General features: G+C 32.5%; 1 protein-coding gene across 2 annotated transcripts in view; it reads right to left on the reverse strand.

Moving 5' to 3' along the window:
• Positions 1-19868, reverse strand: part of LOC145266365 (SH2/SH3 adapter protein Nck1-like) — a 255399-nt gene that overhangs the window by 36508 nt on the left and 199023 nt on the right. Inside the window, exon 3 of one of the 2 annotated variants that reach the window (XM_080121987.1) lies at positions 9139-9201. The exons of the other annotated variant lie outside the window; for it this stretch is intronic. Coding sequence (XP_079978113.1) covers positions 9139-9201 — 63 coding nt within the window. The remainder of the gene's footprint in view (positions 1-9138; positions 9202-19868) is intronic. 2 annotated transcript variants of the gene reach the window in all.

Raw genomic sequence — 19868 nt, forward strand, 5'->3', positions numbered from 1 at the left:
AGGAATCATTTAGAGTTAAAATTCAAATTTCGTTGTAAGATAAACACAACATCAGGTCAAATTCAGTGTACATTTTGTTTTGCTCCAGGTTAACATTTTTTTCAAGCATGCTTTTCTCAATTTTAGATTCATAATATTAACTTGAGTTTCAATGGAAATAACTCATCATTTTGTAATATATATATATATATATATATATATATATATATATAACAAAAACAATGTAAAACTATTTTTAATGCCTAAACAGATTTTTTTCTCAAGTTCGTGCATGGTTGCAAAATTATCTCACACTGCCATGACATGAAAAAAGGGGTTTACTTATGCGTTTTTCTTCTTTTTTTTTTTTAATATATCAATTTTTTTTTTTTTATATATCAAATTTTGGATTGAATACTCCAATAGTTCAAAACGAGTATGTATTTTTTTTTTGTGTATGTGTGCATTTAAAATTTCAGACATTTTAGAATTATGGATGTCATTTTTATTCTTAAGAGAAAATAACTATTTTAAAACCTAGGTGATCATAAGCTAACAAGATTATCCGTCAGGAGTTAGAGATCATCATCATATAGAATTTAACATAATGCAGTTACAACAAAATCCTGTCGATGCAAGGGTTCTCATTAGATCAGCAATGTTGAGCTTGGTCAGTACCAGATGGCAGGGCTTTACGTTGCGAGTGAAACAGTCGCATTTGTAAGTGATTTTTTTCCAAGCGGTGACTAGAAATAATAAAACGCTTATCTTTTGGCGATTGTGTTTCTTCTACCGACAATCTTCCAAAGCTCATTACTGAGTGAAAAATTTTCAACCTTTATTTCTTTTCAATAAAATGAGCAAAGTAAAATTTTTTCAACAATAAAAGGTTTAATAGAACAATATTCTTTTTTTTCTTTTTTTTTTAAACAAAGATTGTCTAAAAAAAAAAAAACATCTGAGGAAATTCGAACGTTTATACTTTCAAGTCTCAACATAAAATTTGGTGTTTATTTACAATTAGTTATATATTTTTTTTTTTAAATACAGAAAAATCTTTATGATGCACATACTCGTCACGGAACGAAAATGTCATATTCCAAAAATCACGTGGGTTTGGCTAGTAACTTTTCTATTTGGCTAGTAAACAGAAATATTTAGTTGTCAACTAAAGATTAATTTGTCTGTAGAGGCCTGGATAGGTGATCATTTTGGAATATCAGGCATTGTAAGGAGGCCGACACCTCCTCGCAAGAACTGCAAAAGTCTTACAGCATCATCTTCTGACACATATATACAAGCACCTGGGAACCGCTTGTGAATTTGATGTTCCCATGAAACTTACTCCTTCGGAAGAAGCCGGTTCAATCCGACCAGAGTGAGTGCCGCTTTGGTTCAGTTTAATGATAATTTCACATGCTGGTATGTATTGGCCACTACTACAAAGTTACTTGTGCACTTATTGAACCGTGCTGAAATAATAACATTATTTAGAAAGCCATTCTTAGCATGGGGAGAGGAGGGTGTTTTCTAGTTATTCTGTACTTTCACCTAACAATTTAATAAAAAAAAAATATCGTAAAACTTGAAAATACTATTTAAAAATAGCACGGTTCGATAAGTGCACAAGAACCACTAAAAATAATATCTGTAATTATTACAGATTTGATATTTGTGTCTGAAGCCGCAAGTTTGAGCAACAACTCGATATTATGGTTTCTTAAAGTTTTTTCTTGGCCAGAGTTTGTACCATTTTTGAATACTGAACTCGGAAGGGGAAGGGAAGTTTAGTTTAGTATCTTTGCTGTTGTCATGATACAATCCTCAGAGACATTATTTCCTGTATTTTGTATGGGAAGCGAGACCATCCTTCCATGCATCACCTCCTCTTTTAGGGGACAGTGTAGTACATGCTCATTCGTCATATATATATATTAGCCAAAAGATGCGATCAGAGGCTTTACAATGAAGGAGTAACTGGAGTTGTTAGAAAGGTGGGCTAATAAAATATAGGTTAAGATCAGAATGTACTTCTCTGCTTTTGGAATTCAAGGCTGAATCTATTTTGACATGCATTGAAAAATACACATCCGTCAACTGTATTGTTTGCATAAAAACAAGAACAATTTTGATAAATACTATCAGCAATTGAAAAACCGGGGAACAAACATTGTCATGGAATCAGTGCTCTCTTGGTAAGGCCTGGCAAGGAACCTATGGTATATTCACAGCAGGAACTCATCTTTTTAATACAACAAAAAAAACTTTCCTTTCTTCTTCAGTATGCCTAGAACAGAGTCTTTTTGCAAGGACTTCCTGTCTGTGTGCTACATTGCCTGCAGACCAACACATTGTGTGCCATTTCAGTCGCAAAAGTGAGCAAGACAAAGAATAGGAAATAACTCCAACTCGCTTGTTCTTTGTAGCAACAACATTTATTTCCTCATTGGTACAGCCCTGACGTCACCCACATGATGTAGAATGTTCTCCATGTCTCTCACGAGATCTCGAACATTATTTCATCTCTAACGTGATCGTTCTCTTTATATATATATATATATATATATATATATATATATATATATACCCCTCCCCACTTCCGGTTCTTACATGATCATTTTCTTTTTCTGTTTTTATAGTCTTACCCCCAGGTGACATCATCTCGCATGCATTTACATACATACATCCATGCTATGTTACATGTGGAACACATTTATGCAGGACCGCTTCCTGATGAATTACAACTTGATTGTCTTCAAAGCCCATTATCAACAGATTCTTATCCAGAACCTACCTCACAAATATTCAATGGCAATTATTTCATCTCATTAACCCTTATCCTCAAGTGACATCTGGCCTTGATGAGTAACAATCACTTTTAGTTAAAAAAAAAAAACAAATGAGTGTGGATGTAAGGTTAATATCAACATATGCCAGCAATAAATGTGTTTTCAAGTTTTCATTTGTGAACGAACATGAAAAAATATTTCAAATGTCAGAATTCACCAACTAAAGAAAAACAAGTAATTTTCTTCCTTTGAAGATTGTAACACTGGGTATGGGGCAGCCAAACCAGCTGCCAACATTGCCCTGCTTTTTATTGAAACCAACCGAGAGCTCTTTTTAGTATCCCTTAAGTGCAATTATCTGGATTTGTTTTGCACTTGGTTCACCAGGAATATAATTAGGTAGGACTTCAGGTTCTTCTTCATAAGCCCTGTGGCACCTATAATAACTGGTATGATTGATATCTCCCACTTTCTTTTCATATCATACATAAGACCTTGATATTTGGTCTGTTTCTCGCTTTCAGCTCTGTTCAGACCTCCATCATTAGGGACACTCACTTCAACCAATGTTGCAACTCTGACTTATTCCATATAACTATATCAGGTTTGACAGCAGCATTTTCAAAGAAGGTGGCTGTAGGGATTACATGGTCGTAATGTATGGTATATAAGTCATTTCCAACTGTTCTTTCAGGTTGATGTTCCCAGGATTTGCTGATACACTGGATGTTTAATTTTTTACAGAGGGTCCAGTGGAGGTACATGCAATGTGGTATCATTGCCGAAGATAATGGTTTAATGACACATTAACATAACAAGGAACGTCACACACAACAGACTTTCGTATGTGGTACTTTTAAAGATGATAGGGAAAGAATGTTTTGTTGTACCATAATTTAATACAAGGACAAACAAAATGACGACATTCATATTTACCAATGATTATGCTTTCATTAATTTACTACTCTGTTGCCTCATTGACATACGTACCGCCAACCAACCCAACAATCAGCTAAATCCCACCCTTTCACTATTGAGATCCTCCAGATGCCAGAAGGCGTTCTACTTTAATAGCTTTTTAACTCAAACTGACGGACTTTAGAATTCTCTCTTTGCTCCCTAGACTATACCAGCATGCAGAAATTTAAATGTAATGTGTACAAACGTCTTGCAACACAACTCTCAACTTAGGCTGTCCCTATGGATATGACCCCCAATTTCACGGTAACCCTTTACATTTTAGTTACATTGTGGCTTGTTTGGCATAAATTATTTTTTATTTCTTTTAAATCCTCTGTCAAGTAGATTATGTTTTCAGTTAAGTTTGTTTTGTTTGTCAATATATTCATGTCCACATCGCTTGATCAATCATCACCAAACTTTGTCAAAATATCAGGCACGGTCCAACTTAGGACTGATTTAAGTTAGTCACAGAAAAAGTGAAAAGGCAAACATTTGGCAATAACTTTGGTTCTGTTCATCAAAGACTCACTATGTGGTCCATATTGTAACCAATGAAGTTTTATATGCCATTAACAAGATCGACCACAACATTGTGCAAATAACACTCAAGATGAAAACAGTAGTCCAAAGATTAATTAATCTTCGTCTGAAAAATTCAGAAATATAAAATGTTGGTTCACTAAGTACTTTCTACAATGTACGATAAACATGTGTTACTGTTGGCCGGACGCCATATTAATATTCACTCAAGACAAGGACAAAAAAAGCTACCATGTTTGATAACTCCAACTTTAACATTGCTGGTGTTTTCTGGTGTAAGTCAAAGTTCCGAAAAAAAAAATAAAAAAAGGTTATTACCAAAACAAGTCTTTTAGAATTTCAGGAGAAGCTTCCATCTTTGTCAAACAGTTTGTGACCTGTTCCTGTCCCCTGATCCATTCAATTTGGATTTCTTCCTTTACCAACATTTCCTTTACTGTGGCCATATCACATCGAAAAAAGTTTATAATGTTCAAATAATGAGAGGCGACGGTGATGAAGTGGACATCAATGTGAACACACAATCTGAACGTGCCAAGTTCAAATCGTGTTGGTTCCATCACACCTCTTTCACTATGGATGCTGGCAAACTTCACAGGATTCATCCTGTATGTATTTGATTCCACAAAGAATCTGAGTGAAACCAATGCCAACAACAAAATAAAGAGCCAAAGACTAGTCCACCTTATGTTGTGTCTGAAACCGATGGTACCAATGTTTTTCTGATCTTCTGTAACACACACATATATATATATATATATATATATATATATATATATATATGGTCATGAAATTAGTACATCGTAAACCTATATATGATTTTTTTTTTCCATGTTATTCTGAGTGCAAATTAATTTGAAAAAATGATTTGTTGACATTTGGAAAAAGCGTGGCATGAAATGCTTCGTCATGTTAAACTCGTTCAACCGATAACAAATGGGATGTCAAATCTATAGATTGTTCAAATAATTGAGTTCTGTAGAATAATTTTTATAATCATAAACAGTTTTTTTTTTTTTCTTCCAATTGTGGTAGGTAAACCAAAGTTACTGATATCGGTCAAATGTAGATTTTCTTTTTACTAAGATCTCCGCTTCAGCGGTCTTATTCTAGTTGTTAAAGATATTAAATTCTATAAATCAATACAAATTAAAAATCTAAAAAAAAACGTGATGAATATGTATGATACATGGGGTGAGAGGAGGAAGGGGTAATCGATAAGTTTTATATATTGGGTGTTCAGGTTACATCCTTTGGTCATTAATTTTATTGTATTTTTTCAGATTCTCGTGTTAAAAAAAAAATTGATTTTGTTTAGACATGGTTGCTTTTATTATCTTCTTGGTCATGGACAATTAGTAAGTATTAAAATAATTATTGATACCCTAGTTTCCTTCAATGAATAATGTTAATTTTATCAACTAATATTTTGTTATCAAAATGCACCCACATTCTAAGACTTGCCAACTATTGGAATATTTACTCTCAAAATTGTCTTATTTAATACAAAATTTCGATTCATACAAATTAACATTTATTCATGTATTCACTCTAAAAATTTGTCAGTTTAAAGCATAAGACAACTATTTCATGGCGGTGTGATGTAAAACATTGGTTATTCTAATTACATTAAATAATTTAGTAATATTCAATAACTAAAAATTAATTTGGCAGCATTTTTTTCATGGCCATTCCTATAAAAGGCTGAGAGATTTAACATTTGGGGTCTTTTACTGAAAGAAAGATTTACAGTTAGCAGATATATTCATATCTGCAAACACTTTACCCGTATTGTTCTGAAAAAAAATTTACTCTGAGTTTTAATTAATGAAATTTATTTCAAATGAGATTCTGTATCAGATTATGATTTGAATTATAAAAAAATGTATTTTTTTTATGGAAATCACTCCAAACAAGGCATGAAGCCACTTAATGTAAGGAGCTAAATCTAATGCATCAAAATTTATTAAACCGAGATTTTGTATAATATCATGAATCACATTTAGATTAGTTTGTGATTGGTTGTTTTTGTTTTACGGCATATCAACCCTTTTCAGGTTATTTAATGCGGAATTCAGTGATTTTGAAGAAAATTTTTTAATAGAATATATTTGTTGTTTCACTCTGAGTCAAAGTGGACCTGGGAGCAATGGCAGTTAAAGGGTGGCTTCACACTCCCCAAAGCCTGCACGATGGGGCCTCACCATCAGATATAGTTTAAGGTCATATCCGGGACCGGATTAGTTTGTGAGTATACTGTAAAAAGTTCAAATTTAATTTTTAACAAATTAATTTGTAGAGCATCAGTTGTATCCAAATTTCCATGGACATTGTGTGTGACAATGTTCACACAGAAAAGATCTGAAGTGTTACAAAAAGTTTCTGGACAGGCGAATGGATTAATTGAATTTACAACAAGGCCATTCATATAACAGGTTGAGAGATTTAACACTTATGGTCTTTTATTGGTTGGTTGTTTTACGGCATATCAACCCTTTTCAGATTATTTAATATGGAATCCAGTGATTTTGAAGAAAATTTTTTTCATAGAATATATATTTTTTCCAAGTCGGTTTCTATTTAATCAATAGTTGGAACCCTAACAGGTACTACCACTCCAGGGTCAAAGTAGACCTGGGAACAATGGCAATTAAAAGGTGGCTCCACACTCCCCAAAGCCCGCAAGCTGGGATCTCACCATCGGATATAGTTTAAGGTTATATCCAGGACCATCTTTTATTCAAGGCAAAATTTCCACTCAGACACCAAATATATTTTTAGATGCAAACACGTCACTCGTATTGCTCAAAGAAAATTTCATTCTGAAAGGCAATTTAAATTTAATAAATTTATTTCAGCTGAGGTTGAGATTTTATCATCAATCACATTTTGATTATTAGAAATTTGTGAGAACAGTATAGGATGTTAAAAACTGAATTTTATTAAAAACTATATTTCTTAACAATAATTTTTTTTTTAAGCATGCTTTTATTTCTTAGATCAAATTTACTAATTTATATATATATTACAAAAATGTTTTATGTTAAATTTTATATTTGTAAAAAACATAAAATTCTAAACTCAATTTTTCAAAGGAAAGTTTAAATTTGTAACTTGTTTATAAAAAGAAATGAAAAAAAAAAAAATTTTTTTGAATAAACACTGATGCCAAAGGGTAAAAAAGATTATGACATGAAACTTTTACAAAATGTATATGACACTAGCAAATGGAGAATACAATACAGAACCTCAGCTGAAATAAATTTAATGGATTAGAATTCCCTTTCAGAAAAATTTTTTCTTGGAGCAATGACAGTAACTAAAAAAATATTGGATGATTGCGTGAAAATCTTGTCTACATGAAAAGAATCCAAATGCTAGATATCTCGACCTCTTATAGGGATGACCTTAGCTAGAATTCTTATTTTTAAAAATCACAATCTTCTTTTTTATAATTAATAAAAACAAAACAAAAAACATTAAAGCAGTAGTTCATAGGAATTTAATTTCTTGAGACAAATTTTCTACTTTTGTATATTTTGTAAAAGTCTTAGGTCATTGAGCCTTTCAATTATTGCAAAACAAGTTGCACATTTTTCTCTAAACAATTAGAGCGAATTGTTAATAACTAAAGGTCTGAGATATAACTTTAAACTATATTCAATGGTGAGGCCCCAGCTTACGGGCTTTGAGGAGTGTGAAGGCACCCTTTAATTGCTATTGCTCCCAGGTCCACTCTGACCTGGAGTGGTAATACCTGTTAGGGTTCCAACTATGGGTTAAATAGAAACCGACTTGGCAAAAAAACAAAAAACAAATATATTCTATTAAAAAGATTTTCTTCAAAATCACTGGATTCCACATTAAATAACCTGAAATGGGTTGATATGCCGTAAAACAAAAACACTGATCAAGTGAAAATCTGTCTTCTATGAAAAGACACACAAATGCTAAATCTAATTCTGATATAGGTATGGCTTTGATATAATCCGAATATAAACAAAAGATATTAAAATTAAAGTTATTAAAAAAATTAATTAGCAAATTTATGATATAAAATGGAACCTTAGCTGAAATAAATTTGATGGGTTAGAATATTTGTTGACCGAGTGGGAAATCAGGCCTCTAAGAAAAAAAATCCAAATTGTAAATATATCAGCCTCAAATAGAAATGGCCTTCGCTCAAAATTCTTATTTTTAAGTTATAATTTATTTATGCTTTTAGTTAAAAAAAAAAAAAAAAAACATTAAAACGGTAGTTCATATTTTTAATTTTTTCAGACAAATTTTCTACTTAACTTTGTATATTTTGTTAAAGTTTCAGATTACTGAGCCTTTCAATTATTTCAATACAAGTTGCAGAATTTTCTCTGAACAACGAGAACGAATTGTTAATAACTAATATATATATATATATATATATTTATATATATATGTTTATTTGCTGAAATCTTGCTTCTATGAAAAGACACCAAATGCTAAATCTCTAATCCTGGTACAAGTATGGCTTTGATATAATCCGAATATACAAAAGTGATATCAAAATTAAAGACCTTATAAAAATCTATAAAAGATAACCTATAAAAAAAAAAAAAAAAAAAAAAAAAGAAATCCTTTTTTATTATTTTTAGAAATAGAAATGAGGATATTGGATTTAAATAAAAAGAGAAATATTTTTTTTATGCGTTTTGTTACGATAAAATATGATTGAATTAAGACAATGCAAAACTACATCTGATAACAAGATACAAGGTGAAGAAAAAATGTATAATGTTAATTGATAATGATATGGCTGTCTGTGCGTTCACTAACTACTTTTAGGCTATTAGACCTAAGAACATGAAATTTGGTAGGAATGATCCCGTACCTTTGCAGATTTTCCTTCAGGGGAGTCACAAGCCTGGGGTCCACACCTCTTGGGTACCTGACCCTAGAATATATATAAATGCAAATGCTTGAGTTTAGAAGAAACAAAAAAAAATATGCCTTAATGACCTTATTACTAATTCTGTTTTTTTTTTTGTTGTTTTTTTTATTTGACATGGACTTTCGTGGCGCCATTTATTTTCGGTTAAACAGCTTTATGGAGGAGTCTGCATTTGCACAAAACACTAGGATTCAGCAAAGACAATCTTTAAGGGATTTTGGTCCATTATGATATTGCAAATTATTTCTATGTTCGTAGTTTTGTTCCAGTTGACAAAACTCAAAATAGACCATTTTAAAATTTAAACCAGCTTCTTAAAATGCAAAACGTTGCAATTCATCGAAATAATCTCAGCAAACGATCCTTTTTTTTTTTTTTCTTTTTACAATGAATTGTGAACAAAGTTTGGATTAAATTCTTTCATATTCAAATTATATAATTTATTAATTTCTCATATCGCAGCTACCATGACTTTCGCAAACATTTTCTCACACTAAGAATTGCTGAAACATCAAACAACTTGCCTACAACAGTCGTTGGCTTCCAAGACGCTACATCTTTCAAAACTCTCATGATCGCTAAAATTCACCAAAATTACACCTGACTCCCCCCCTATTCACGCATATTGTTTGTTCATTTCCCAGACATTTATAAAACATCTGACGCACTTTAAACTTTTGCCGATTTGCAGCGTACCTACGCATGGTACACGATTTCATTATTATAGAGGAACTAGCAGGTCACCTAGCATTAACCGGTCATAAAATATGCTTAGATATATTTTAATTTATGTTAATTTCGTAGTTATTATTATCGCGCTTATTCTCTACTGATTTACCCAATATATAGTATTGATTTCAAAAGTTAAAAATGGACCCTGCCCAAGAAATAAACTTTAACCAAGAAATTAACTTTGACCAAGACAAATACAATCAGAAATAATGTTTGGCCCTGAAATGACCTTACAGTGGTTGATGAACCGTTAAGCCCAAAGCAAAAGTTAAAAAACTAAATAAATAAAAAAAATGACTTTGGTGCCATCAGCTAGAATTGAAACCAAAACATTTAGCTCTCCATAAGTATTCACTACCATATGAGCTAAGAGCATTCTGAGCATCCTTATAATATCCACATGCCTACAAAGTCAGAAAAACAGCAAAGCTCTCATGATTTTCAAAAATAATTTCTGCTCAGAATTGATGGAGCATAGAATGAACTGCCCGCATCATTTGTTAGCTGATGAGACACTGTATCCTTTAAAACTTGCATGCTTCCCCAAATTAGCCAAAACTACATTTGATGTCTTCGCACCCCACTTCATACACATCATGACACGTACACTATATTCATTTTCCTGATATTTGTACAATATCCGATATACCATACATTTTTGATGAGGTAGAATGTATGTAAGCACAGTATACAATGATTTCATTATTTTAGAGGAACTAGCAGGTCGCCTGGAGTTGCTCGGTTGTAAAATACAGTTAAATATGATATTTTAATTCATGTAGATTTCGTATTTATTATTATTATTATTCTCTATTGATTATTATATTGTACCCAATATATAGTAATGATTTCAAAAGTTTTCAAAAATATGACTTTAGTGCCATTAGCTAGAATCGAAACCAAAGCATGTAGCACTCCAGCAGTATCCGCTACTTTAAAAATTAACACAGTTTAACATACAGATGTATATTTGCACATGTTGTAGAGGAGTATTTTAAGTCAACTTATGCCTGTCAAGTTCCAATTTTAACATTAAGTAGCTATTTTTACTGGCTAAAAAACAAATCAAATTTGTTCCACAGGTTCGAATCCCTTATATATCAAGTTTCAAGTCTGAAAATCAAAGATTGACAGAGTAGTTGGGTAGAAACGTTCTGTGTTTTATACATTACTAGCAGGTTGCCCGGCATTGTCCAGTCATAAAATATGCTTAAATATGATATTTTAATTTATGCAGATTTTGTATTTATTATCACAGAGCCAAATTTCCTATTGATTATTATATTGTACCCAATATATAGTAATGATTTCAAAATTTAAAAATCTGACCTGGGTGCCATCAGCTAGAATCGAAACCAAAACATTTATCGCTTCAGTATTATTCATTACCATCTTAGGCACTTTTTGTAAATTTCTACTTTACATCTCTGTTCTTATTATTATTTATCGTAAGCTCTACTATTGTCAGTAAACATATTGAGCTTTTTCATTTGGTTGGGATTAAGATATAAATATTAATATTTATATTTGATTTTGGAATTTGCTTTTCCCTTGATGAGTAAATTCCCTCTCAAAGCTTTTCTGCCTATATATCTATCTATCTATATATATATATATATATATATATAACTACAGAGGCAATGGTGATTTTGCAACTTGGTTTGAATTATTTAACCAGCAGTAATTATCACTTTCTATATTGATCCTAAGCATGAAATAAGCTGTAGTTAATAATCTATCTATACTCCTATAAATTCGTTTTTCTTTTGTGTGTATCGATATTCATATTAAAATCACTCTTTTCTATTTATTTAAAAAGCAAATACAATTTTCTCATACATGGGTTGTTGAATTGCATTCACTAGCAAAAGATCTAGCTAATTTGCATATTCTTTTAAACATTCATTTTAATTCCCTATTAGTTGCTTCGGTTTTCTAATGGGATAATCATCTTTAGTTAACTATTACGTGTAATTATATCCACGCAGATATTCTACATGATTTTTACTTGCATAATATTTGCGTAAAAAGTTTATAGTAAACAGAAAATTGTTTCCATATATATTTATGTATACGTATATATTTTTGTTTAACAAATTTTGCCTATCAAACTCCTCCTAGAGTTTTTGGTCTACAGACATGAAACTTCATATATAAGGTATTTGAATCCATGCAAAACTTTATATTTGGATTTTAGCCCGGAAAAATCGGTGCAAAAGTGTGAAAATTAAAAAAAAAAAATGAAATTTGCCAGGTGAAGGTCGAACGCCGGCATTACGAATGCATCACGTAGTAGCTATTGGTTTATGTTTTAATTTTTAGACTTGTAGTAAGCATGTTTTCATAGCTCAGTCATTGACGGCAGGCAAAATAAATCGTGAGCTGAACGTTTTGGTTTCGATTCTCGGTGGTGGCGCATGAGTTTTTTTTTGTTTTTTTTTAAATACTTTTTAAATCATTACTATATATTGCATCCAATCTATCTATCTATCTATAAAAGTGAAAATGTATGTGTCTTTTCTCTATGGTAGTTAAGGAAGGCTATTATACAGAAAGGCATTACATCACATATTCACACTTTTTAATATATACATATGCACATAACCTTATGAACAGTACATAGGGCCTGAGCAAAGCCGGGCGGAACTGCTAGTATTTATATAAAAATATTGCTATCGTTCCCTTAAAAACAAGAATTTGGCCTCCAGATAAATTTATAATAAGCAGTCAAGCTAAGCATAAAGCGATGTTCCAGCCTCTGCTGTTGAATACAACATGACTAAGCTTACTTGTATATGTCTGTTGATTTGACATTATACAGAGTTTAAATTCTCGTTTTTCCTATGTTAATCGTTGTTGGCCTAGGGGTTGAATATCAGGTTAAAAAATCAAAGGTGTTTGAATCCTTTGACCAACAGTAATTAACATTTCCTACACTGATGACTGCATAAGCATGACGCATTAGTGTCTGTAGATAATGAAAAAATAGTTATATAAAAGCATTGTGTGTATATGTGCACATATGTACATAACTTACAAAGTTATGTTGTTGGACCTTTAAAGTCAGACTGAAATAGCATTTAAGCTGACAAATCAAAATTTGATTTATACTAGCCAATTTTATTTTGTTATTGTTGTAACATGCTATTAGTAATGTAATATATTTTGCTACTATTTATTATTATTTTTTTTTTAATTATTTAGTCCAGACATCTGCCTATATGAAACATTTTTTAAATAATCACCTTAAACTGCAAATCAGCAAGGGAGATTACTCATTTTTATTTGAATATAACGAGAGTTGCCTAACTTACAACTAAAATTTTATTACAGTTTCTGTATAAATTTTAAAAATGTGTAAACAAATAAAAAGTTAAAAGATGGCTTTAGTTTCTTTATTCGGGATTGATCTCACAACCTCTAGGTAACAGTACTCCTTAAATAACTAGCAATTATAAAGTCAAAGTCATCTAATAGTCGAAAAAATAAACATGATTATTTAAATAAAAGAAAAACAAATTACAATTAAATTTTTTAAAATAAAAACAAAACAAAATAATGAAAAACAACAAAAACATAAAATAAAATAAAAATTACACAAAAAAACAAAAAAAAAGAAAGGATAATAGCAAAAGTTGATTCATAGTCAAGCTGCAAGTTAGGTGTTGAAGGTGTCTAGTTAAAGACCAATAATACTGCCCGCCACTATCTACATTGTCCCCCAACTATTATTTTAACACAATTATAATTCAGACAGGCAACACAGCATTTTTGTGTTTGCTCAATAAATTTAAATGTATAATGAAACTTTGCTTTTCGAATAATTCATTCTGAAAAGCTGTTCAAAACAATGAATCATATTTTCCCATTAAAAATAATATAAGAGATTACATTGTTGATTGCTTTTAAGAATTTAATGGGTTAATATGCAAAAATAGTAAACATCAATTATATTGATTTTCAATATTAACTGTAATGTATTATATAAAACCATCAAAATACATTCTTTGCACAGTTTTTATTAATCTTAAACTATTTTTAGTGTGTATTTTGACATATATATACTAGGGGGGGGGGGGTCTTGAGATAAATCAAAACTGGGGGGGGGGGGTTGTGTTAAATAATAATAAAAAAAAATGTTTTGGTAGGTGAGTATCAGAATCGAACCCGTACCCTTAAGTTGGAAATTAATGTGTGAAAAAAAAAAAAAAAGTGCTACGTTAACCATTGAGCTACGGCGACAGACAACGCTAAACAGGTTTGAAATTATTTAACTATAAAAACAGGCGTGCGCAATAAAAGTTAACTCTGCTGCTCCCATTTGACCTAATTAAGAAGGCCAAATAGAGTCACGCTGGACGTTTTTCCCCCAGCGCAATGCCAAGAACCTACGTTTGAGTTTAGTTTCAGTTTATTTATACTTAAAAGCCCAATCAACACGCGAGAAGCCAAAATAGCAATAATTTTGTAAAAGTCGACGTAAATAAATCTATAAGCTTTTTTTTTTTTTTTTTTTTTACATAGGCATCACCACATTATCAAGGCCAAGAGGCCACTCAAGGATAAGGGTTAAAGAGTGTACAGTAGAAATTGGACAATATAGTAATCATTAGTAATGAAAATTTGGTAAATTTGATAACTTATATGGAACGGCTCATTAAGAACTTATTTACGTTAAACTTGAACACAACCATATTGTAGTCAGCCGGAAAGCAGGAAAACGGAAGACAATTCCACAGGCGTGCAGTTCTAAGAAAGAAGCTTTGTTCATGGAATCTACGTTTAGGTTTAGGCACAGATAAAGAGTGGGGGGAATTATTGATAGTGTTTACAGCTAGACGAGTGTTTCTTGTGAAAGTTTGGCGAGGGGGGACCATAGATTGAAGCTCAGTCGAACACTTTTCATGAAAATAACGATACATCAGAGACAAACTCGCAACATCTCTTCTGTGAGATAGAGGTTGCAAGGAAGAGAAAAGGACATACATGCGTTCCCAAATCCTACATATTATTATCTAGAACCTATTTACAGTTTTAAGCAATTGTAACGACCTCGGAACCGTGTGCGAGAAAAACCTTTTGAAGACATACGCGAAATGGTCACACACATTTTGCCTTTTATATATATAGATATATATATATATATATATATATATATATATACAAACACACACACACAAAGTCACTGAAGGGTTTTGAACTTAGATTATTTTTGAATTACTTTTTTATTAGTGATGAGATGATTCCAATATTTTTCCCAATTCCAATACAATTACTGATTCTTTATGAATTTCTAATCATAAGATAGTTATTTCAGCTGATTTTCATAGAAAACATGTTAAATATGCAAAAATTTTCCTAAGCGTCAAAATACACTTGTGGGGGATGATCTACCGATTTTAGCTTTACTGGTAATTTAAAATCAATAAACATGTATTATTTTATTATTATTACCAGCAAGGGAAGATTTTGGTTTAAACAAAATCAAATAATAAAAATAAAAAAAAAATGACAATTAAAAGAATCATTTTGGCATCGGAAAATAGGTATCAATTTTTCTGATTCCAATACTCCCAAAAGCTTCCGATTTTTTCGATTCCCCGATTCCAATTCATTGTCCCAACACTAGTATATATATGCATATATAAAAGAGAGAGATATTAGATTTTAGTAGATATTTAAAAATATATATAGTTCCTAAGAAAAGATCTAGATTAATAAAAAAAAAAAAAAAATGAAAGGAAAAAAAAATCAGATCTGGATTTAAAAACTTAAAAGTGGCAACCCTGCACAGAATGGTTAATGTTTAATCAAACGGTATGCTTCAGTTAGTGCTGACATCGTTAGGAAATTGAAAAAAAATTTTTAAATCTGAATTATTTGAGTTTCAAGATATTTTTACTATTTTATATATATATATATATATATATATATATATATATACTTATCTGATATGTAGAAAAAGACAGATTTTTAAAAGTTTGACCTAAATAGCATTTAAATTTCTTGATTTTTATTAGCCAATTACCATTTCTAATCATTGTCCCATGTTATTGACAATTACAAGACGCCTCTCCAACCCCCTATATCCATGACAAATAGCACACTACCTAAGAATTCTTCCTTCAAACTCCTTGGCCTAACATTTGCGGGCAATATGAACTGAAACAAATACATAGAGGACATTGCAATGGCTGCTGCAAAGAAGGTGGGTTCCCGCTATCAAGCTAGAAGACTACTCCCAACTGAGTAATTTGTACCTTTACAAGGCCACCATTCACCCATGCATGGAATATTGTTGCCACATCTGCACTGGTGCATCTACCACTAGTCTCTCCCTCTCAGATAAAGTCCAAAAAAAAGTTGTCAATCTAATCGGTCCCACTTTATCAACTAAGCTCCAGCCTCTGTCTCATCGCCACAATGTTGCATCACTGTGCTTGCTTTACAAATATTTTAATGGAATGTTCTGATGAACTCGTTTCACTTGTATCCCCCTTGACATACATATCCCCGACAAACCCGCTTAGCAATAAGATCTCACCCCTTCACTGTTGATGTCCCTAAATGCCAGAAAGCTTTCTATTTTAATAGTTTCTTCCCTCAAGCAGCTAGACTTTGGAATTCCCTTCCTGCTTCCCTGGTTGTACTGATATGCAGAAGTTTAAATGTTACATAAACAAATATCTTGTTTTCTAGACATAACCCCAAATAGTAGCCCCTTATGGCCAAGTGGCGATATGCTTTGTAATGGGTGAACATGAATAAAAAAAAAAATAAATAATAATAATAATAATAATAATAACTACCATATTCATTCATTGTTTTGACCCTCGAGTGTGTATTCGTTAATATCTTATATGCTTTTCATATAGAGTGATGTGATTCTCGGTTGATTAACTGTGTCGGATATATACTCGAGAGTCAAAACAATGAAAAGAATATTCTGTTGTCATAGTAATGATATATTCAATTACAATTTGCCTGTCTTCATGTGTGTTACCTATTGACTGAAAATACAGGTAAATAGCATCATTTTGGCCTTCACAATAAAGCAAGGGGCACAAGATCATGTACCTCCCAAATAAAGGATCACACAATAGTGAGGGGAGTAGGTGCAAGGTTCAGAGAGTTTATGTCAATCTTCAATGCCATTAAATATCGTAACCTGCATTCAAAGAGCATGCAATCCAATTGGCATACACTAAGAGACTCAAGGATCTGAGTAGCCGATGGCAAAAAAGATGAATTTCCCAACCTGGGAGTACTATGGCCCCCCTACATGTTTAGAGAAAAGTTAAGACACAAAATAATTTGTTTGCTTGTTTTTTTCCAAAACAACTCTAATCAGTTCCTACTAAGAAGGTTAAAATTATGAAAATGACACTGAGTACGCATGGTGGAGAGAGGACAGGAAGTCATTCTTCAATGTGAGGAGTTAAGTAGTAAGATGTCTGTTCGCATTACATTTAAACTTCCGCATGTTAGTACAGTCAGAGAAGCAGGAAACAGGGAAGGAATTGCAATGTCTAACAGTTAGAGGGAAGAAGCTATTAGAATAAAAGGCTTTCCAGCACCTAGGGACCTCAATAGTGAAGGGGTGGGATTTTGTTGCTTGTCAAATTAGTCGAGAGTATGTATATCGAGGGGGCACAAGTGCTAAGAGTTCATCAGAGCACATCCTATGAGTTCTTGTAAAACAGGCATAAAGATGCAACATTGTGGCAATGAGAGAAGGAGTTGAAGCTTTGTTAATCATGGGGGTGGGGCTATTAGATTTGAGACTCGTTTTTGAACCCTGTGTAAGAGGGAGAGATTACTGGTAGATGCATCAACCCAGATTTGGAAACAATACTCCCTGCATGGGTGAATGGTGGCCTTTGAAGACATACAGGATACTCTCAGATGGGAGTAATTTTCTCGCACGATAGCAGGAACTCACCTCCTTTGCAGCAGCCTTGGCAATGTCCTCAATGTCTTAGATTTATTTTTTTATATATAATAATTACTATAGCAATAAGAATTGATTATCGTGTCACATGCAAGGTAAATCTTATTGTCAAGATCAAAAATGCAAGTTAAATTTTCTATATATCTAAAGGGCAAAATGTGTGTATGTATGTGTGTGTTTATATGTCTCACAAAAAACTTTCAACAGACGTGACAAATCCTCACGAGATTGGTATTGTTTTCAAGTTTGACCCTTTGGATGGCAAATATCGAAAAATTGGCCAAAAACATTAATTACTTCACCCTAAACTGGGCAGTTTTGTGCAAAGAGGAGGTCGCTTTTTCCACCAATATTTTAGCAAGTCATTGTCACTGATTGAGTTTGCTTAATTTCAATGCCTTTGACTTCCGGTCACGTCATGGAGACATTGGCTATGATGTCAGATTTTCTTTCATTTTCTTTTCCTCCTTCACTATTGCTTTTTTTTTTGGGGGGGGGGCTTCCCTACTCTACACCCCCAGGCAACGACGGGTACCCCCCACTAGTTGTTACATAAAGAACAAATACACAACTAAAACAAATAAAATAAAAATATGCAAGACGAGTTTTATTTTTTTAAAATATAAACACATCTGCTATCTCCAAGACTTGTAAATAAAGCACCTGTGTGCTAGTAGATTAATTTCTATTTTACTAACAACTAGCGAGGAGTACCCGGCGTTGCCCGGGTGTTTGTAGGTGTGTGTGAAAAAAAACAGGTGCCCGTGAAAAAAAAACGAAGCCTTTACGACGCGCAGTTGGAAAATAGTAAAGTGTGAAACAAAAAAAGCAGGTGCGCGTTTTTGATTGACGTGACGGCGATAGGTATTCAGCAGTTATATAAATAACTCGGTTTGTTTGTTTTTAAAAACCCGAGCTACCGTCTGATATGACGAAGTCAACATTGACCAAACGTTACTTAGCTCACTAGAGACCACTGGCTCTGGGTCTGTGATTAGAGTCAAATTTCGCTTTTTTTTTATACCGAAAACCGAATGTAACGCGTGCCGATGCGGGAAATGTCGAATAATTAACGTTTGAAAGTCAATAAAATTAAATAGACAGGCGAGCTCCGTGGTTAAGTGTGAGATATTACAATTCATAGATGATATAAAAAGTTTTATGTTGTGAAGCGAGCGAGCGCTTCTCTGAAAGAAGCCTTTTGTGGACATCGAGGAAAAGCGTACATACATACATTTTCGCTTTTATATATATAGATAAGGAATATTTTTTTTGTTGTGTCTATTAACAGAGAAAAATTTATTTCCCATATTTTTTATTATCAGTTAAGATTAAGCCTCCTGTTCTTTGCTCATGAGAATTAAATTTGCATGCATAATTATTGAAGCAAGCCGGACATGCATACCTCCACTTATTATAAAATTCAGAAGATCCAAGAAGGGATCAGGGGAGGGTCAGGATTTGCTGTGATTTGCAAATGCATGGAAGCATTCTGTGTTAGCAAATATAACAGTTAATACTTGTATTTAAAAAAAAAAACAGACACTTGAAAATTTCTACAATAAAAGAGGGGGAAAAAAAACAAAACAATACACCTCCACTTTCTGCCTGCTCCCAGCCCTGAACCAGTACTAAATCAAAAAGACCTTTTTATCCAGCCCATTTCCCATTATTTCTCCATCAGCCCTCAGGTGGGGCCTTGAATCAGTACTAAATCAAAGAGACTGACCCCCCCCTCTTTCAATCATTACCTCTCCGCCCGCTCCAGGCCCTGAACCAACACTAAATCACAGAGACTTACTCCCCACCTTCACTTATTATCGCATCACTCGATCCCCAGCCTTGAACCCATACAGTATCAAAGAGATTAGCTTTATTTTATTTTTGTTTTCCATTCCAGCACCACTCCAGCCACTCTTGACCCCTCTCCCAAACCAATATCAAAGAGACTGGCGTTTAAAAAAAAAAAAAAAAAAGAAAAAAAAAA

This window comes from Euprymna scolopes, chromosome 41, assembly GCF_053919585.1.
Source record: "Euprymna scolopes isolate OS-2025 chromosome 41, ASM5391958v1, whole genome shotgun sequence".
Lineage (NCBI taxonomy): Eukaryota > Metazoa > Mollusca > Cephalopoda > Sepiida > Sepiolidae > Euprymna > Euprymna scolopes.